The 23,030-nt window shown below is 40.2% G+C and overlaps 1 protein-coding gene across 4 annotated transcripts in view; it reads right to left on the bottom strand.

The window, feature by feature from the left end:
* Positions 1–23,030, bottom strand: part of LOC103673071 (amyloid beta precursor protein) — a 256,172-nt gene that overhangs the window by 161,484 nt on the left and 71,658 nt on the right. For all 4 annotated transcript variants that reach the window (XM_040621078.1, XM_040621080.1, XM_040621079.1 and 1 more), the window contains exon 3: positions 17,868–17,997. In XM_040621078.1, coding sequence (XP_040477012.1) covers positions 17,868–17,997 — 130 coding nt within the window. The remainder of the gene's footprint in view (positions 1–17,867; positions 17,998–23,030) is intronic.

The following is a 23,030-nucleotide window of genomic DNA, read 5'->3' as shown; positions in this document are numbered from 1 at the left end:
CTCTTCCCCGACCCCCTGGCAACCAGCATTGTACTGTGTTTATGAATTTGACGAATCTAGGAACTTCATATGACTGGAATCATAAAGTATTTGTCTTTTTTGGGACTGGCTTGGTTTGTCCTTTTAAAAACATATCATCGAATCCTTCATGCTTTCCTTCCCTAAGCCTGGATCTTGTCCCATAGATTTCTCATTCTGGCACAATTTTAAGAATGGAGTGTCTTCTCACACAGCCCTGAGAGCCAAGTTGCTCCTGTTTTGTCTTTTCTTTCTTTAATCGCAGAAGATAAGAGAATAGGGTAGAAAGAATTCTGTATTGAAAGGCAGAAAGGGAGAAAATGACAGAGCGACTCAGAAGCATTTAGTGATTTCCGTGTATGAAAAGGTGAGGCTAACGATACTTCTTGGCCACGGAAGCTCAAACAGGATGTGGGACAAGGATGAACATTCAAACCTAAAATGATTCGGTTTAATTTTGTTAGCACTCAGGACTGAAGACCACTGCGCACCCAGTCCCGCGAGCGCTACAAAACAACAAGCCACAGTCCTACACAAATGAGCACAGAGCAGCACCGTCCGCATGGGACGCAGCCACGTTGGCAGTTTTAAATTTCTAGCAGCTACATTAGGAAGGTCGATTGTAGTAACGGACTTCATTTAACCCAGCATATCCTAAACTTCGTCATTTCAACGTGCAATCAATGCAAAAAACTTACTACTAACGCGGTCTGCATTCTCCCCGACACTCCCCGGACCAAGTCGTCAATAGCTGGTGTCTATTTTCCACCTCCCCACACGCCAGTTTGGACTAACCACATTTCAGATGCTCAACAGCCACGTGTGGCTGGTGGCCCACCACCAGGCAGCACTCGCTTAGGGTCAAATTTCGGAGAGCAGAAATATCTTTCAAGGAGTGATGAGCTGAATGTGGACAGGATGAGCTTATGGGGTAAAATCTGCATCCAGAGATACAGGCCTCAAGAGAGAAATAAATCTTACGTTTGAATACACTGAAGAGACCGTATTCACAGTTCTATATGCTATCAGAATGCCATACATATTAAATACCGAGAGGGCTATCACCACAATTCAATTTGTTACCACCCTTAACCCTATTTACCAGCAAACAGCCCTTTTCCCTCATTTCTCTTTTTGCAGTTCTCATACTTTTAATTTTTATTATAGAGTGTGTGATGAATTCGGAGGTGGAAATTAAGGCAGATTTCCTTTACACCCAAACCTACTCATCTTCAGCCTTGTTCAGTGCTGGATATTGAGAGTTGAACTGAAAAGCAGATAGTGTGGGGGCACCTGGGTGGCTCAGTCGGTTAAGTGTCAGCCTTCAGCTCAGGTCATGATCCCACGGTCCTGGGACTGAGTCCCATGTTGGGCTCCCTGCTCAGTGGGGAGTCTGCTTCTCCCTCTGCCTGGTGCTTCCTTTGCTTGCACTCTCTCTCCCTCTCTCTCTCAAGTGAATAGAAAAAATCTTTTAAAAAAATGAGAAGCAGATAGTGTGGGGAGAGTCTCCTAGATTCTTTATTTTGTCTCTCGAAAATATAAGTATCCTCACTGGCTGCTTTCTCTTAATACTTTCTTTCTACCTTATTAAAATATTCATAGCCTGATAGATTTTAAAGATGCAATTAATTAGGGTTATATATGGGGCTTTTAAAAAGCCACATAACTGCTAACAAAATACCAATCAGGACTGATGTGCCGTGAGGCCAGAGAACCACCGGTTATTACCCAAACCTTAAATTATACAGAGAGGTAAAAATACACAGCCTGTTTTTTCCACATACCGTACTCAGAAACCCACATGTGAGGTAGGCTATCATCGAGACAGGAAGAGGCATTTTCGCCAATAAACTTCTCAAGAGCTGGGGACTGGCACTTCCAAGGCCCTGACTATCCCTCTTTCCAACCCATTACTATTCGGCCTTGCTGGAACAATCTTCCTCAAGTCTTCTCTCAATGTTTATAGTGACAAGCACATTCATCCACTCTCAAGTTCGCTGTTACCACAGCACTTTGCTCCTTAAATTCAGTCTTCTCGAGCTTTCCAACTATGGAGACAACTTCTGTTCTTCCATGCTCTGTCTTAAGCTACTTGTTCTTTTCCTTTCACTAATTCATCTTTTAATAAACCTGATTTTAAAGTTAAGACACTGCCCTCTATGCTCTACTACTTTCTCACTCAGATACAACCGGCCCTTGAACAACATGGGTTTGAACTGAGTGGGTCCATTTGTATGGAGAGTTTTTTCAACAAATACAGTACAGTATTATAAATGTATTTTGTCTTCCTTATGATTTTAATAAGATTTTCTTCTCTCTAGCTTACTTTATTGTAACAATACAGTATGAATAATACACATAGCACACAAAGTATGTGTTAATTGACTGCTATCAATAACGTTTCTGGTCAAGAGCAGATGACTAGTAGTTAAGTTTTGTGGGAGCTGGAAGTTATATGTGAATTTTTGACAATACAGGGGCTCAGCACCCCAACCCCCATGTCGTTCAAGAGTCAACTGTATATCACCCATGTCCAGGAATTCAACAACTTCCTCCACTCTTTCAATGATGACCTTTCAGTTGACATTTCCAGTCCCTAGCTGGACACCTACTTAAGAGGGTAACGCTTTTAGCAAATGTACACCTGACCATCAAATTTTAGAGCTGTACCCAAATAACAATAAGCAATTCCTCATTGGGTCAAACATCTGTCTTATGTGGAAGCAAGAAAAAGGAATAGAAACAACAGTCAACATGTGTGTGTGGGGGGGTGGCAACCATGGTGGGGACTGCTAAACAAATTCTCCTTGGTTATAAAACCCAGGTCCCCTTTCTCACTTAACTATGCCTCTACTTTCTCAATTAATATTTGCCACTACTTGATGTCCCAAGCCCCATGGGTTGTACCTCTATCACACTCAAACTATCCATATTCCTGAAGCTGGACCTCAGATCATGTCACACGTAGAAATGTTCTGAATTTCTCAACTCCAGTAAACCACTTTGTGGGCAGAAACTTACCTTCTAGCTCTCCCCATTCCTTTCCACCTGCTACAACTGCTCATGACCCCGTGTCCCTGGACTCTTTATGGCCCGCTAAAGTGAGCAGAGGTTTCACCGCCTTCCTTCCATTTATTTCCCTGCAGTGTGGCCCAGACACGTAGTGCATACATTCATCACCAGTGCTTATAACCAGCTAGCTACCTCCCCGTGTGCTCATGACGCCCAAGCTAGATAGCTTCCAAACTAGTTGTTCCAGCTTCTCTCTGTTGTACACGTGAGATCCCTAGTACCCACCTGCCACACTGGGCTCCCTGAGAGCTTATTAAGTGTCCCTTCTGGATTCTCTTGTAACAGCCGGGACTTGAAATGTCCACCTTTAGTTGACAATGGAGTTGTCTCCTAACAGTCAGAGGAATATATATTGCTTTATATTTCAGGAGTTTTCCAACTCAAAACTTTTCAGGAAAGGAAAAAAATACATCCTAAAAGATGCAAAGCTACTTAGGGCAAAAGGACTAGATAGAGAATTCATCAGGAAAAATAAAAAGACATGACATCATTTAACAAAAGAGCCAGCTACACTATGGTATTTGGAATTAGCACAACCTTCTACTGGTATCAGAACACTGCTAAGTCCTCAAAGCTTTGTTAAAACATAGAAAAAAGGATTAGTGTTCTGTCACTGTACCTGCAACACTATGTAGGGAAGAAGGACACAATATCTAAGAGAATAAATATAATAAGGATGCATGATTCATCAAGCTCTTCAATAAAAATATGTTTTAGAGGTTTACCCAGTTCCATAGAGACGTGTTTCAAAAATCATGATTTTTTTTCAATGGGCATGGGTCCCAGCTAAATTAGAATCTCTCCCCATCTTATCACTCCTCTGTGGACTTAGAAATTGCCACTTGGATTTGTAAACAAGGCTTAGTTTCATCACTGTAAATCAATCTGCCGGGGCAGGCTTACCACTCCTGAGACAACAGAAATAACTGAATTTCTGGACTTCTAAGGAAGAGGGTTTGGGGCAGGAAATTAACACATTAAGGCTTCCAAGAGGTGTATCACACACCATTTAGCAGAAAACTCCCCCTGGAAAATTCGAATCCCACGTCTCTAATCCAGTATCTTATGGCTTCTAAGACTGCCAACTAAGTTATCTCTCTACACCTGCTAATATTCACAAGTAAACACTAAGAAATTACTGTGAATCTCTGTGATAATGGAACATAAAACCCACATTATAACAAATAATGGACCTAATCTGTTTAAAGATAACTCAAAAAAACCCTAGAAAAATCTAAGGTCAGTTAAAGGATATGCAAAATTTGAGACTACTGATCAGAGCCTTCCTCAATAACGTATTATTTCCGTATTGACAAAATTCCTTGTCGTGTGAGAGAACGAGAACAAGGCTATTCTTAAACCTAGTAATTTTCTTTTATCACTACAACTTCAATCACGGATGTAAATGAAAATTTCTGCTCACTTTGCTACTTTTCTGCTTGAATGAATTTTATAATGAAAACGTCTGTTCCCTTCCAACAGAGCACAAGTGTCATTCAAACTTGACACACCCGGCAAAGAGCGGATGCATTTTTTAGATGCCAAATCATTTAACCGTGTGTCACCACAAGCTGCACCACACACTGATAGATGCTGCAGTTGAAGATTCTCTCAAGCAAAAGCAAAAGTATCAGAGGCAGGTGCATTCAGGCTTCAAACATTCTCAGACTCCTTCTTCCCGGCTCAACACAGCCGGCCCCGCCCCCCTTTCCTGGCCCTCGTCAACCAGAGAGCGTGGAACTATGCCAAAGCCCATTCCATGACCCAAACGGTCTTCCAGGTCAATAATCCAAAGTCACATGAAAACTCCGTCTTCAGTGGACCTCTCCAGGGAGCAAATACTTTGAAGAGCAAGCATTCCAGGCACGCAGAAGCTCAGCCTTTAAATCAAACTAAATCTTAACCAGTTTTTCAAAGGCAGCCCTTGTTGCACGTAGAAGGCACATGAAAGTGTTCGAGGAAGGCAGATCTCTCATTTAGTTTTCACATTTATAAATGAGGAATCTGTGTATGATTAAGGCTTATCATTACAGGGGGTAATTTTGGGGTATTTCTCTTTCCACATAATACAGTTTCTGTCTTTCACTTAAGATTATAAAGATGACTAAAATGTAGATTAGAGGAAAATCATACTTAGGGTCTCGGTTGTTTTAACCTGGAAATGTTGTGGTTTTAGAAAAAAGCTGAGGGCAGACTTGATTTTTAGTAAGAATACTGGTTATCGGAATCTTCTAAGAAAAGTATAAACGATTTGCCATTTTCTGGGCAAACACAGACTTTCTAGTAATGCACAAGGCTAATAGGACACACGATCTCCATTACCTGAGTTAAAAGTGATCCATTTCATGGTTTAATGCACTGTTTATTCAAGGTCACCCCAGAAGGAAGGTGACCTGCCTCTCCCCCGTCAAAAGAAACAAAAGGTCAGTTCCCTCTCTTGGCCTGACACCCCTTCTACTCATGCCATTCATTACATGGTAATTTCAGATGTTTCATTTTTGGTTGATGTTCAAACTGTCTGGATAGCTGGCTATTTACATTAAGATATTTAAATATATAATCAGAGGCTACCTTTTTGGAAAAACAGAGGTAATGGCATGAAAAGCCAACTATCACACCAAGTAAGTGTAAAAGACATCTTCGATAACAGCTCTCAGGTACAAATGACCATGCATTAACTGCAACAAAAAACACTTTTACTCGTTTAGACAGCTGTTTAACTGATATTCCTACATTAGGACAGTTTTCCATGTTTTGCTTTCAGAAGCAATTAATTCTCTTCTGTCCAGTTACACTTTTAGCACAAATGTAAGATATCCTCACAGTGGAAGATGCTAATTCCAACACTGAGATCACATCTATCTATCTATCTATCTATCTATCTATCTATCTATCCATCCATCTATCTAAAGCAAGAACTCTTATTTAAAATATAATTGAGAGGATTTTGCTTACACGTCTATCTTCATTTCTTTTTTTTTTTTTTGAGGTTCAGCCTGTCATCCATTTCTCTACTTCTATAATTATATCCTCGTTTCTTTAAAAAAAAAAAAAAAGAAAAATGAATACATAAACAGTTCCTAGGGATTTAAGCTGGATTCATTTTATTCTTCCTATTAGTTGTCACTGACTGGCAGAAAAAACAGAACAACCAAACAACCCTTGATTCTGGTGTACTGATAATTACAGCCAAATACGGGATATATTTCTGCATCACTATTAGTCTCTACATTAAGCTCATTCAAATCCAATTAATTCTTCTGCATGAAATCCAGGGTCCAGGAGACTTTTAATAGAATCTGAAAACAATCCAATCCTTTGCCTAAAACAGATCTATATCCCAAATAGTACAATAAACTAACAGAGAAAAATGGAATAGGCATAGTCCATACTCGTTATGTTCTTTGTTTAATCTGAGAAGCCCAAATTTAGCATTTACTGACTACTGATAAGGGAACTCACATACGTCATAGATGAAATGTCCATATAAGCTAAGGCCAATACAAGGGACAAGGCAAATTACCAAAACTCTGGGAGTCACACTGAGTCTGATGACCAGTAAATACTTGGGAGGCCTGGCAGAGATTAATAGCTCAAGAATCCTCAAGCCAGCCCTTCAGAAGCCACTGTACTAATGAGGTTTCTTAGTAAGTTATGTGTATTGCCAGAGAATGAACAACCCAGAAGGACTCCTATAAAACGCCAATATGGAGGATTTTTCGAGTGGGCTACAGAAAAATGACCCAGAGAAGGAGAATGAGAGTCAGCTGAGAGAAAAACAGAAGCAGCAGCATAATAGTGGTGTGGGAAGAAGGCAATGACGAACAGGGTTAGATACCCCTGCAAGGTTAAAGAGGTCAGAGAAATGTCTGATGGATTTGATGAGAAAGGCAGCAGAGAGCTCATTCCATGGAGCTGAAGAGAGGGATGACTGATAACAGCTGGCTGTGGAGGAAGAGGGAGGTTCGGAAGACAGAACAGGAATGGTAGACTACCATGTCAAGAAGCACAGCTCTAAGTGGGTAGAGCAACAGTGGAAGTTAAAGATGTGGGGGTCAAGGGGCACCTGGGGGGCTCAGTTGGTTAAGCGCCCGGCTCTTGGTTATCTCAGGGCATGATCGCAGGGTCCTGGGACTGAGCCCCACATCGGGCTCTACACTCAGTGCGGAGTCGGCTTGAGATTCTCTCTCTCTCCTTCTTCCTCTGCCCCTCCCCCTACACACTCTCACTCTCTCTCTCTCTAAGATAAATAAATAGAATCTTAAAAAAAAAAAAAAAGATGTGGGGTCAAGTAACTAATGTGAGGGCCCAGGGGTCTCTGATGCATAGGGAAATATGAGGAGGCTAAAAATTACTGACACATGAAGTGAAATGAAGGGTCTATTACCAAAGGTACTTACAAAGTCAAAGACTGCAGACAATGCAGTTAAAAAAAAATCTACTGAAGAACATATGTGCACTGGTTCCCATGAATTTAGACTCAACTGAGAATTCTAAGAACTTAAAAGGAGAACAAAGGTGGAAAAGAGAAATAAGCTCAAATGATTTAAGTGGCATAACTTCTTGGCACACTGAACATGAGTCCCTAGTGTATTAAACACACTTTGAGAACACAGAATATCATAGCCCCTGACTGGCAATTCTAAGTTCTCAGTAAAACAGTAAAAGGGAGCCACATGACCCCCCCTCACAGGAATCTAGCAACTCTGAGCTGATAAAGACAACACCCAATAAAGAAGGGGGATCTTCAGTGACAGCCAAACCTTTAGGACATAAACACACACAAGGGTGTACACCATATTCTTAGCAAACTAGTTAATACTGAGGGTATGGTTAGGGGAACTTCAGCTAGGAGACACATTCTTAAAAATGCATGTACCTAATCAATAAACCAATAGGATGACTCCAAATTTTAACATCACATAAAGATTTAAACCTCTCGAGGGGGAGTACTTACAAATTTACACATCAAGCACCTACCAAACGCCACATACATCTCATCGTTTACTAACGGCATTTCATAGGAGAATAATTAATGGTTAGCATTCAAAAATATGACCTACCTCTTCAGGTACGACATGAGAATTTCTAAACTCCATCACCATTACAAATGATATTCAGAAGTGGGTTTCTGCTAGAATAATCCTTTATCATTAGAATTGAAAACCAAGGATAATGAAACTATCATGAGCTAACCTAAACGGTATGCTTTCTCTCTGAACAGACGCCTCTGGCATACGTTGGCTTTAAACTGGACACGTGTGAAACAGGTTAGACTCCATCTCCTAGAGATAAGCATTTAATGTTCTTTTACCTGGATCCAAAAAAACCTGGGTTTCTTTCTAATCAGAAATTCCTACATTGAGTTTTTAGTTGTTAAATAAAACCTGCCTTTCCTCTGTTGATCAACACTAGGTGAAGTAAAAGTAAGTAAAGTAACTGACATTTACTGTAACCTCAGAGATTCTCTTAGGCATGTGAAATTGATGTTTTATGCCCTTTCCTCGCCTAGTGTTTGGGCTTCTCCTTCCTTCACTTCTCCTTCCTTTTCTCCATATTCACACTAAATCTCAATTCATTCACTCTATAGGTACCTACTAAGTACCTATTCCGTGCTGTGACACCCTCAAACCCTGGGGATATTTCAGTGAATGAAGCAAAAGTCCCAACTGCTGCCCACGTACCATTTATCCCCAGTAAAGCTCTACAATTATTCTTTGCCCCATCAGGCCATCAAATCCACCAGTGGCAATACTTTCTCCCAACCTATTACCCTCTTATGGGTTTGCCAGTTAAGACCTGAAAGATAATGAGGAGCTATATTGCCAGGTTACTACAGTTTATGGAAATATTACTCCAGAGTAGAAGCAGGGCTGTTGTTGTTGTTGTTTTTCTACTTCAACTGTATCACCTTTTAAAAGAACTGATAGAATAAAAGGATTTATCCTGCTGCAGAGAATGTACACTGCAACAAGCACTAAGAAAATGGGTATGGCTCGCAGGTGATTTTAGCACATTAATGACATGTGCAAGATAAATAAAACCACACTGAATGTGAGGTATGTTTCTGGACACCACATAAAATAGCCAAATCAATTTCATGTCCTCCCGAATAAAAAAGGGGATTTCTGTACTATTCCAAATTTAAATAATCAACCATCTTAGTTCTGTTCTAATTTTCCAACATTATGCACCAATACTACCAACACAACTACTGTCCTTGGGACATTCCCATAAATGTTGTTAATTCATGTCTCTTCACTTGTCTCTACATACGCCTCAGGATGTGTATAAATGCCTCCCTCTGGAGAAGCTTCTGTCATATGCTCCAGATCACACTACCACCATCTCCCTAACTCCTGTTTTTACACCTATCCCTCATCCTACTTACACAGAACGTTCATACTACCTGGTCATGAAGTGGCCGGTTAATTAGGACTGGAAATTTAAATGGATTCGTGGTAAGGGGAAAACTTCCAGAAGAGAGGAGGTTAGTTTTGATCACGTTGAGTTTGGTCCCTCAACATGAGCAAACACCTGTCACTAAATTAGAGAAGATCCGCCTGTTTCCAGAGCAAAAAGGATCACAAATACAAACCTCTACAACCTCTAACATTGTGACATTCTGCCCTACATTCTGAAGAACAGGTAGAAAGGTAATTTTATGTATGTACAGTCATAAATTATACCCAAGGAAAAGCAAACATCTCGTAAAGTCGATATATACCACCGAAGAAGCTCAGCTGTTACATCAGTTTACCGTTAACCACTGCAGAGTTTAGACAGCTAAATGAGGACACCCCTCTGAAGTAAGGTGCCTTGCAACTTTTAATTTTAAAAGGAATTTCCTACATTAGAAAAGCTGCCTGGGAGCCTTAAAGTCGCCTTCTTTCTGCCACAGACCTACTTGATAACTTTCTCCACAGCAGGAAGAGGTAATAATCATTGACTCCCATCTCATTTAGGGGTCACTTCTGCTACCTACTCTTCCCTCTCCTGAATTCTGTTCTCAAATACCTGTTTTTCTTGATTTTTCCACTGTACGTCTGTCTTCTCAGTGTGACAGTGAAGTTTCACACCTGAGCCCACCCCCTGGGCAATGATGACATATTCTTTCTTTTTATGTTACAACTTTGTTACTTTTCACCTTTTGAGTTTTCTTTTTCTGAAGTTAATGCTTGCCTCCATTTTAAAATTTGCTTTATTTTCTGTGCATCCTTCAGGCTTGTATTTCTCCCAAAGTCTCCAACAGTACTCTGAAACCACACTAAGCACAGGCAAGCCCGTCAGGTAATGCATCAGTGCCATTTTTATTCCTGGAGACCTCCCCCAGAGGCCTTCCCATTCTCCTCCAGTCTGGACTGGCCGAGCAGCTATTGTCATGGGACTTCCCTTCACCATCAGGTTTCAAAGCTAAAGCCTGAGACTCACAGGCAGGAGAGATGGGGGTGGGGATGGGAGGAACAAGAGCCAAAAAAGACTCATGGGACATATCTCCAGCATGAACTAAAATTTATCAAGGGATGTGGAAAAGAGGGAACATTTAATGAAGCCATTCAGATTAAGAGAACTTATCCCTAGACTCTACAGTAAAACAAATATTGAGAGCTTTCCAGGTCAAGTACTAAAATTTAAGTATTTCATAAGATTCTTTGATACTGAAATCGAAGTACATCTTAAGTCAGGCTTTAGATTTACTGTCATCTTTATGTCACTTCTTACATTCATGATGCTTTTTTGTGTGTAACTGTTAAAAAAGAGCATACTTTTCCCTTCAATGCTTTTCAGTCAATCCTTTCATTAAGTACAAACATCAAATTACTTCTCAAAAAAAGCACTGAAATACTTGAGAGAAATCACTTTCCTTATTTTTACTTCAGTATTCTTGATATAATTAACTCTTCCCTTCACAAGAAATAAACAGTTATACTTTAATGGGTACTATTTAGAGATACTACAAAAATAAGCTGTACCTAACTCAGTACTAAAACTGAAAAACCTTAAGTCCACAAAAAATCACTCTTTAGTTCTTTTCCTAGGGAAGAAATATATCAAAAATTTCCTATCATTGGGGCGCCCAGGTGGCTCAGTCAGTGGAGCAACGGACTCTTGATTTCCGCTCAGGTTATGATCTCAGGGCCCTGCTTTGGGCTCTGCGCTCAGTGGGGAGTCTTCTTGGGGATTCTCTCTCTTCCTCTCCCTCTGCCTCTCCCCCCACCCCTGCTCTTGTGTTCGCTCTCTAAAATAAATACATACATCTTTTTAAAAAACATTTCCTGTTTTTATTTGTGATGGTATTAAGTCTATGCCTAATACGGTTTACATATTGTTAATATCACTTTTTAATTATAGTTCACTAATTAAAATATAATGAAAACTGGGGTTTCATGGTGAGTGTCTAAGTTAATTCAGTGAATTCCATTTTTCATGCTGGGTTTAAGCCACTCTCCTGCCCCAAAAACCATAATCACAGCTGTCTGCACCACTCTGAATTTTTCCATTACGTCTTATATTTGCCTTGTTTTACAATTATTCTCATTGCACAGAACATGGAGCCCCAAGTCCCCAGAAATCTTGTACAAGTTTTGTTGTACACAAATTGTATTTTTTACTATGGCATTTTGGAAAGTTCTTTACTGGCTAGAACAGTAAGCAAAATCAAGACAGGACGATCTCAAGTGTATTCTTTGTCTTGGGAAATACAATGATGAGAATTGAGTTCTAAAAACAAAAGGGAAAGTCAGTTTCTTTTTTCTGCTGGAGGAAGTGACGTTGTAGGAAATGACCCAAGCCGCACCATCTGAAAAAGGTGCTCATAAGTTACCAGAGTAAAAAGAGAACTTTTGGATGAAAGTCAATTTCCTTCTTGATTCCCCACCAGCCAGCATCTGTCTGTCTCCCTATATGAAAAGCAATTATAAAAAGCAGTATCAAAAAGAAATTAAACACAGAATATGTTTTTCATGAGGTTAGCTGTTCATTATAGAAGATGACAGTAAATATAGGGGCCGTAACTCACTCGTATGGATAAACAATAATAATCTCAATTTTTTGATTTTCATATTCCAGTATGTCTTGGAGAGAGCCACAACACACACATACAACTAGTAGTCCAACGCAAACAGCGCTGGTATTTCATACCAAGAAATGGCAAAACACGAATAACTGGAGTATCAGGATGTGCCTGAGTAACTATTCACCCTTCTTATGACTGATTGAATTATTGGCTTAAAAAAAAATTACCTACTCTCAAAAATTCCAACCTTAGTTGCCAAAAGCAAAAGTACCATGGGTATACATACAACAACAGCCTGAAAATAATTCTTCAGATGTAAATTTAAATTAAAAATATCATAATAGTATCTATTAAAAAATGAATGAAAACAGCAATGCTTTTAAAAAAATTACTACCTTTAATCATAATCAATTACCATTCTCCCTGAAACAGTGAACCATGCTCTATACATACCCTGTACAGTCCTACCTTCAGGACTTTTACTCACCCTTTGTTTAAACCCTAAAATTAAGATATCCTTCATTCCTGTCCCAGTCCTTGAAATTTTGGCTCAAATGCTACTTCCTGCTAAGTCTTCTTTAAATTTCTCAGCTGGAATTCCCCATACCCATTCCTAAACCATAACCTGTAGAAGAGGAGGGACCATCTTTTAGCTATCTTCTTGGCCACACACATAGGTAGCGAATACTTACACAATGAATATATAATTATACCTTTTCTTAGTCATTTTTGTAGGATTTATTTCTCTGTGAATAGTCCATTGACTGTTTCCCAAGTTGGAATTTAAAGAAAACATTATTGTAAATAGTCCCTTTATTACTAGCAAATAATAAAAATTAGATTTTTAAACTTACTATCAATAAAAAATTAGCTTAATGTAGGAGCATCTTTAAACCCAGAATCATAAATATTAAAAATTTCCTTCCTATTTTCATATATAATTAAATAGCACACATGTATTTTATTAAAGCAACTATAAGATTTGCAAGACATCCAACCAATAACTGATTATAAAAAGAAAACAAGTGACTGCAAAGTATTTACCATGATGTTTATCACAGCACCATTTATAACCACCACCACCACAAAATAAAGGAAACAACTCAATCACCAAAAGTAAGGAATAAACACATTACAGAGACTGCTATAAGGTTAATTTAAAAACTGTGCTTTCCAAGATATTTAATTTCATGAATAAAGTAGAATAAAAATGCAAGGTGAAAAAAAGTTCACAAAAAACAAGAATTATGTAACTGTGAAAAATACTAAAAGCAAACTATACGCAAAAAATACAGACTGAAAGCAAGTTGTTATTTCTTGGTCGTGACTGCATTTTCTAAACTTGGCACAATGAACATGTATTACTTTTGTAATCAGAAAAATTTAAGTACACAGTTAAAATTCTTAGCATGTCCTACAAAGTAAAACGCCCATTAACCCCACACTATTCACTTCTCAATGCATCACTGAGAATCACCGGAACAGCACCATTGCAAATAAACTGAGATTTCTTTTCTGTGCCTATCATCTGGGACCGGCATCAATGAATTTTGTGTTTTAATAAAGCAGTTCCAGCACCCCACAAGGCATAGCTGGAGATTTTCAAAAATTGTTGTTTTCTTTATAATACCTAATGTTACTTAATGACTCTTGAATATTATCTCCAATAAAAAAAAGACAAAATTAAAGATTTAACTACATAAATCATTCATGCTATCTTAGCTCTTATCCCAGAAAAATCACAAGTTGTTAGAAGTTCCAGAAAGAAGACAGAACAGCAGGTACAATAATTAAAACAAGAAGATGAAACCGTTGGAGACAACAAAGACCACTAATTTTTTCTTTTCAAAATCTGAGTTATTAAAAAAAAAATCAATGTTCTCAAGCTTTAGAAAGCAAATTAATCTGGAGCCAATATAATTAGGGCCAATGGGGAGCTGGCAGAAAGGGGAGGAAGATTTAATCACTGGTCTTGGTGGATGACCTACCCAGAAGGAAGTCATTTCTATATGTTCTCTTATGTAACCCAATGTCCTTCCCACCCAGACACAATCTACAGGGAAAATGTAATTTCTTGCCATTCAACAATCTGCCCTGAAAGAAATGTAGTTCCCATATTCAAGTTTGGGGGGGATACAAACAAAAAACAAGATCAAGGACCTTTATGAAGAATTAGTAATGATGAATACTGTTTATATGTGGTTGAAGATAAGAATGGAGACTTTTTAAAAAATCTGGCAGCCTGGTACTTTTAAAACTAAAGTCTATTTCCCCATAAGAAGTTATAACCACTGTATAAAGCTTACAAGGCACAGCCACCAGTAGATAAAATGACGATTATTCTGTGTGCTCTTTCAAGCCTTTGACTTCTTTTTCAACTATCATTACCTGTTGATGGATATGACATTTTGTGTACCGATTTCACTGTCCATCTTTTTCTGATAAAAGTCGCTTGTTTATTATAGCAATTAACAGGCAAACGTTTAAATAAAATCAAAATCACCTGTAACCCCACTATTTGTAAATAAACACTGGTAAGATTTCCTTTCCATGCATATTTTCTTTTATATTATTGAGAATCAGAGTCTATATACTGGCTTTGAAGTATGACTAACTTGGAACATTCATTGGTCCCACGCGAAAGACCACATAAAAAGGAGTCTGCTATCTCTCCAGGAACAGTGATTAGCCTTCCCTGATGAAGAAACGTTCAGGGATTCTGGCCATTCCTTATGACAGCATGATGTAGACAATCCTTAAAAACAGAGCACATTCAAGAATTCGTATCCCTCTGGTGTGCAAAATCCAGGCTCGTCAAGCATCATTCCCACAGTACGTATGCACATGACCCAGCACACGATCTCCCAGGACTTCACGGGCAGCGGTACAGACAGACTGCAGGGGTCAATGCACACGGGCAGAGCCACAGGTATTGACTGGATTACTGTGCTGGGACATCTGGGCATTTACAAGAGCTTAGTGTCTACAGTAAAAACGTCTCCCACGTCCAGCCCCATTCTTAAAATTAGGGGAGTCTCATGTAACATTCTTAGATATTGTTCTGCTGTATGATGTGTCCCAAGGGAACTGTCATTCAGCATAAATGCAAAAAACTACTCTGGTACATTATCTGTCAGAATATCCAAATACAAACTTTTCACACCCAAGAAGATTAAGATAGTTGTAGATAACTCGCACAAGAGTAGCCACCAAAAGACAAGGTATGACTGTCTTAAAAGTTTACGAAAGCATGAAAATTCAAAATCGAGATGAATCAAACACCTTCAGCCTCTCACCTGACCATGTCTGAATAGTTTCTGGGTCACTACTACTCGTATGTTTGGAAAGCCTTGAATATAAAATGAAATAGAATGACTTAAGGTAGCAAGTCTTTAATTTCTAATTCTTTTGGACGAAGCTATTAACCCACTGTTGCCCCCAGAAATCAACAGTAATTTGTCTTATGCAATGCACCTTGCCTATACGATCAAATGCAAAGGGTGGAAAGAGAAAGCCAACTCACTCTCAAGGGAAATCAGTCACTCCGTGGAATGAAAGTGTCAACAGCAAGCTCATACACTTGCTGCATCTAGACAAGGAACGCAAGATACTGCCGAGCAAGTATGCACAAGACAAATAGACAATTTGAAGAAAAATAACACAGTACAACACCGATCCTGCATCTGATAGGAAGGTCAGGAAGGGTGCATACTAGGCATAACAGGCATTTTTCTCTCCTCAAGCTCTGTTTGGGTTTTAATATGCTTAATGTTTAAGACAATTGTACTCTGTTTTCTAGGTAGAGACTTTCTGAAAATTACCTTCAGCAAAATAATGTTTTTTTGTCCAAAGGGTAAGTTTGGATATAGCCACAGAGTTTGGAGGGTACTTACATTAATGCTAAATACTAATTCTTTGTTCAAGCAGCTAGTCATGTATAAGAATGTTGCTTATTACTACCACCAAGTGGAAAACATTATCATGTGGAGACTGATGCTGTGGCCAGAGTCCTAACTGTCTCCTTTATGAATACAACGTGGGCTGTGACTTTTTAAAAAAACTGTTATTGATTGCTTCCCATTCACAGCCTTTCTTTCCTCTATAATCTGATGTGATAAATCAGGTGGTTATTAGCTCCAAAACAATTTTTGTTAAGACCATAACACGGGATTGTGTATTGAAAGGTCCTGGACTTTGGTCCTAATTCTGTCACAAATACCTGTGCCAGGTACAACAAGACATCCTCCCTCATGGACTCTCAATATTTATGCCCGTGAAGTGAGACCACTTAGAAGGAACCTGCCTCCATGGTGTATAACACGCTTTATCACAATAAAAACATTTTGACAGATAATCACAGTATTATCATAAAATCTCTTAATTTCATATTTAGATTTTCATTCTAACGTTCAGTGTTTTCCATTAATGTCTCAAATTATGCACATGCACGAACAGTAATCGGTACATATGCTGTTATGGCATTCATGTTTGAGCAAGTATAATACAGATTTCCAGAACTTTCAACAGTTGTCCTAAGTTTGCTGTTGGGACTTGTTTAAAAAAAGATCTCTTAGTTTTTACCAGACGTCATTGGAATGTATATCAATATTTGTCCACAGCCCCCTTCATAGATCTCTACGTCCTTACAACCATGCAAGCGATCAGACCAAATGTTGATTTCCACACTGCTTGGTTATATAAAAATATCACCTAGGGGGGCGCGTGGGTGGCACAGCGGTTAAGCGTCTGCCTTCGGCTCAGGGCGTGATCCTGGCGTTCTGGGATCGAGCCCCACATCAGGCTCTTCCACTATGAGCCTGCTTCTTCCTCTCCCACTCCCCCTGCTTGTGCTCCCTCTCTCGCTGGCTGTCTCTATCTCTGTCGAATAAATAAATAAAATCTTTAAAAAAAAAAAATATCACCTAGGAAGAGAATAATTACCAAGTGAGATTAAATATGGAGTATGACAGCGTTTCCAGAGGAAAAAAAATATGACATCACCCTAAACAGCTCAGTTTTTCAAATAAAAAGTGGAAGTAAAATTTGAGGTTGGTAAGAGAAACACACATTTAAACCTTAGTGGTCTAGCTGGTTCCTCCAGTTTGATATAACCAGAAGAAAGAATTCTCTAACTCTAGTGTCCCAACTATTGCCAGGAGAAGTAATTGGTCGTTTCAGGGAAGAGACTTTGAAGAAATCAGCAGAATGCAGGAGCCGGTGATGGGCAGTAAGGAGGGCACACAGTGCATGGAGCACTGGGTATTATACACAAACAATGAATCATGGAACATTACATCAAAAACTAAGGATGTACTGTATGGTGACTAACATAACATAATAAAAAATTTTAAAAAAAAGAATGCAGGAACTTCACATTCGGTTCTCTCTTGTATGAAGTCTACATGAGAACACACACTAGTTCTCCAGGTCTAGACAGTTAGCGTGCGTGAGAATCACCTATGGGATTTGGTAAAATGAGGATTCCTGGACCCCATCCCCAGGCCTTTTCATTCAGCAGTTACGGAATCGGTCTAAAAATCTGTGGTTTTAAATAAACATTTTAGGCAAATTCATTCTGAGGCAGGAAGCTCAAAAATATTGCTCTTGTGCTGTCCGAACACAGGAGACCTTCATAGCCCACAATACAGTCCCACACAGACTGGCAGAAAGAAACTGCACATTTGATCGAATGAGCACGCCCTCCTTTTTCAGGCCCAGAGACCAGAGCAATGCGCGTCCGCCGCGCGGCGGGCCAGCTCACCTAGGCAGCGGTAGGGGATCACAATGTGGGCGTGGGTCTTGCACTGCTTGCGGCCCCTCTTGCACCAGTTCTGGATGGTCACTGGTTGGTTGGCTTCCACCACATTGGTGATCTGCAGTTCAGGGTAGACCTGGGGGAGCACACAAGAAGGGAAATTGTTACTAGAGGCAGAGGCCGGCTCGCGCACGCACCTCATCGACCACTGCTGTTATTCTAAGGCACTGCGATCTATACCCAGCTTGATCGAGCTTCAGAAATTCCGGGTAAAGAAAATGATGCAGGTGACAAAAACCTAATCATTCCAGTCAAAATAGTAAGTGATGTGACTTTTATTTTATTGCACCCACTCAGGCTTAAAGTGTTGTTTTTTTCCCCCAGGGGAGGTAAAATAGAAATGGGGAGGGGACCCTCTTATAAGTATGGGGTCATCTTAATGCAAAATAAACTCCTGTGAGGATGATATTCTGTAATGTCCTAAATAAATGTTATAGTAGACAACCCTGGGAATATTAGCATTACTTAAATTTAACCCACCCCTATTTTACTAAGCAAATAGTTTACAATACAGGATATGACACATAGCAGCTTTCTATATAAAAATCCTCTCTTTATTCAGAGTAATTTATATAAGAACCATCTGTCGGGGCATCTGGGTGACTCAATCATTTAAGCCTCTGCCTTCGGCTCAGGTCATGATCCCAGGGTGCTGGGATCGAGCCCTGCATTGGGCTCCCTGCTCAGTGGGGAACCTGCTTCTCTCTCTGTCTCTGCAGCTCCCCCTGCTTGTTCTCTCTCTCTCTCTAGTAAATAAATAAATAAGATTTTTTTAAAAAAAGAATAATTTGTCAAAGTTATCATGCGTGTCATTTAGATAAAGAACTGCATTCATGAATCTTCTCCCTTGATAACTAACTATGGTTTTTGCTTTGACCACTGATTTCAGTAACTCACAGTGCTTATTAAGCACTCGGAATGAAATGTGAAACTTGATCAACATATAAAATATATTTGCCCAACACTAAATCACTTCTATTAATGAGTAGGGATGTGAAAGAAAAAAATTAACATAAAAATGTATTTCTAAACTAAACTTTCCCCTGCATAAATCTTACACTTTGCTTGGGTTGCTGTTGTGCCAAATAAAGACAATAAAGAGAGACAAGCCTAAGGGAATTGAGGCTGTAAGCAAGGGAATGGTTATAGTGATGGACCCTAAAATTTTACGTGGGAATATGAAGGTGGAAGATGTGGTTAAAAGGCTGTACTATCAACGAGTCTTGGTGTGAGCTACAGAATTTCGGCATAAAGGCACTGAAGAAAGTGAGGTGGTTACAAGCGGTACCCAGACCCTCGGAGAGTTGAAATGCAAGATTTCAGAGGAGTTACATCATTGGCCATTTCAAGGAGGAGAATACGGCCATGGGAGGGAATGGCTGATGAAGAATGATGGTGGCAGCAAGATGACTGGTGGAAGGCATCATCAAGGAACTGGGAAACTGGCATCCTGGAAGGATCCTTGAGGCTGGCAGTATTTGGGTGACAGAAAGTCAAGAGCTAAACCCTTCAAATATCGAGGGGGAATGCTGCTGAGGTGGAGAGAGGTCTCCAGACTCCCAACAGACAGAAGAGCAAGGTGCCCTAGTTCACGAGCACGTACCTCACGGTTGGGGCCGGGGACGTTTTAGGGAAGAAAAGGGAAGAATGGGTGGGAAGTGAAGATGAGGAGGAAGGAGGCCACCCCCACCTCCTGGTACAATGCTAGCAGAACTGTGAGGAAAGAACTTCTACCATTGGACTCCGGGGAAACAGTGCTTGTGGGGGAGAACCAGGTTTCTGAGCAAAAAAACCAGCATCCGCTGTGTGGGCTATGGATAGGGAGAGTGTCGCTTAGGATTGTCAGTGGCAGTCAGAGAGGGCTTGCCATGATCCTGTCTTTACTTCAGCTGTTGATATTTTATTCTCTGTGGGTTTGGGGGCATTAGTTCTGATTTTTTAAATACTGCATTAAAATATTTTTTGATTCCTGAGTGCCTCATTCATGTCACCCTAGTCCCAGCCTTTATGTTAAAAAAAAATAAAGCACTGAAAACAGATAAAAGCCAGTCCATCCAGACAGTGGATTATCCAGCCCCCCCCCCCAAATGAACTACCAAGCCATGAGGAGACACGGAGGAACCTAAGATGCACATGACTAAGTAAAAGAGGGCAATCTGAAAAGGCTCCATACTGTACGATTCCATCTCTATGACATTCTGGGAAGGGGAAAACCATGGAGACAGTAAAACGATTAGTGGTTACTAGGAGTTAGGGGGAGGGAGGGATGAACAAGAGGAGCATAGGGATTTTTAGTGCCATGAAATTATTCTGTATGATACTGTGACAGTGAATGTGTCATTATACATTTGTCCAGACCTGTAGCCTGCACAACACCGAGAGCTAACCCTAATGTAAACTATGGGCTCAGGCGGATTATGAGGTCAGTGTCAATTCATCAAGTGGAACATATGTACCGCCGTGGTGGGGGTGCTGACGATGGGGGAGGCTGGGCGAAGGTGGGGGGCAGGGGATAGATAAGAAATCCCTGGGCCACTTCCTCCGTTTTGCTGTGAACTTAAAATTGCTCTAAAAAAATAATGTCTATTTTTTTTTTAAGATTTTATGTATTTATTTGACAGGAAGAGAGAGTATAAGCAGGGGGAGCAGCAGAGGGAGAGGGCGAAGCAGGCTCATGACCTGAGCCAAAGGCAGATGCTTAACCGAATGAGCCATCCAGGTGGCTCATAAAATCTATTTTTTAAAAAATTTAAAAAAGAAACAATAAGGCCCGATCAGCGTAGTGTGGGATAAATCCAGTGGAAGAGGTATGTGCCATAATTATGAACACACAAAAAAGGGTATCTGAATCAGAACCCTGCGGTGGGTACCGAGAAAGTTACTCTTCAAAAACACAGCCAGTTAGCTTAGCTCCAAATGGAAACAGCTACTCTCCCTTTATTTTATTTTGTTCGTAAGTATCGTAACACCTAGCTGCATGCATTTCAGTCACGGATAATGCTCAACTTGAAAATGCCACTAAAAATTTAATATCCCCATGGCTTTCTTCCATATAATGAAAGGTGAAGTGGCTCTTTGTACAGGAATATAATTCTCCCGCCACCTTTCCTTGTTTATTAGATCACAAAAGTACAGCACTCGTGAGTCATAAACTCCACGACACTGGAGAGTGTGCCCTGAGGGACACGACTTTATGTGCCTTAAAGTGTGAGTTACTGCATTTTTCTTAAGGGTTTCTAGCTGCCTCTTCACAGAAATACTACCCTGCTGAGAATGTTCTCAGGAGCTTTGAGTTTTCTGTAAGCCCTGTGGCAGGCACAGACAAGTCACTTTTTTTTTTAAACAAACAAACAAAAAACCCTCAAAAACCACCATTAGCAGGGTACAAATTGATTAGCAGGAAAGGAAGGCTCTCTTGTTCATGCTGCATCCCATCTTCAGTTTCTGATAGTTATGTCTGGCCAACAGAGCAATAACTTACTCAGCTGGGAATTTTCTAGCAGACAGAATTGCATACTGACAAATTAAAATCAGTGAAAACAAGGCTCTTCCCCAAGACCACCAGAGATACAGAAAGTGATTAACCAAACACAGAATTTACTTCCAGTTTCTGCCATGGAATCTAGAGCATTTGCGTTCTTTCCTGTGCTTCGACTTTCTCTCTCAGAACGCCAACCACGACGGCTGTTAATATGCAGGGGGACAAGGAGATCACAAACTCTGAGCTTGCAGAAATCCCATGCAGTTTGTGGCAGTACCCTGAACCTGATTCACCCATTTTTCGGAGACAAGGAGTTACAGGTTTGGATCTGCCAAAAATAATAAGATTTTGCGGTTCTAAAATCAGGAGGTTTATTTTAGAAGAGGGAGCAACATCAGCAAGGCAAGTAACACAATTTCTTTAGAAGCACACAGAAAGTCCCAGGAGTCTACAGGAGCACACAAGCCCCAACCCAGAAGCAAAACCAAAATGACACAATGAAAAAGACCCTTTCATGAAAGTTTCTGACTAAAAATTCAAGTCCTAGACACCTAGTTTTTTATTAAGCAGCTCCAGCAGGTGACCAGAGACAACCATTTTTATAAGACGAGCATTTTATTTTGAAAAAATTGCACAGCTCATAGATTTAGGCAAGAATAAAAATTAAAATAATGAGACACGCCAAGAGGTTCATGGCTAGTGAAGTCCCTGACTTTTCAACATGATTAATTAGAAGCATCAGTTCAATGTTTTACATTTTCTTTACAGCATCTCAAATTTTAACATAAAGAATAAAGACAGCTGAGTTCCTTCGGCAATGTGCGACTTCCCAACACAGGCACCACGTGTACTGCTAACACAACAAGCATTACTAATAATCTGCTAGTGTAGGATTAGCAAGTGAACTATTATGTGGCCTCTTTCTTTTCTGAAACATTTCCTGTGTGAACCCCAAATATGAGCGTCTATTTTCTTGATTAATAAAAAAATGTAGGTCACTAGCTATCTTAATAAATTCTTAAAACAGAAGCAAATCTAGGTCTGTGTCAGTGACATGAACAGTACACTGTCCTCAGTTCCTACGAATCTTCCTGAACTACAGCCACCCAGAGCAATCGCTGTATCAACACACACAGCGTGCTCCAAACACACCCCTACTTAAGGCCTTCCAGCACGCTGCAGATGCCCAAGCCCATTAGGGTCCCCCCATGTCGTCGACAAACCTCCCCCACTCACAGTGTAATGCAACGTTAATCCCTCTCCCACTTCAGGAATGCTTTATGGTGTTTATCACAGTGTGCCTCACATTCGTGGCAAGGACACATGTATACCGCCTGCCCGGGGTAAAATGCACTTTCCTGAAGGGCAGGAAACACAATTTGGCACCCCGGAGCCTCCCTATGGTTCTCCACGTTCATTACCTTTGGTTCAAGGCTATCAGGAGGCTGCCAACTCCCTTCCCCTCTCTGTGGTGCTCCAGCCCCTGCCTTCCGAAGGAGTCCTCATTAGTGGGCATGTTTTAACTCTGCAGCTCCGTCCCTTAGCTAATTAGAGTCCGAGGAAAGCAAACTATAAATTGCATTCTCTTCCTCAAGAGCTCTGAATTCTCACACACACACACACACAGG

This window comes from Ursus maritimus, unplaced genomic scaffold (assembly GCF_017311325.1).
Source record: "Ursus maritimus isolate PB19 unplaced genomic scaffold, ASM1731132v1 scaffold_4, whole genome shotgun sequence".
NCBI lineage: Eukaryota > Metazoa > Chordata > Mammalia > Carnivora > Ursidae > Ursus > Ursus maritimus.
The sequence above is the reverse complement of the archived record's forward strand: the minus strand, read 5'-3'. Positions and strand labels throughout refer to the sequence as shown.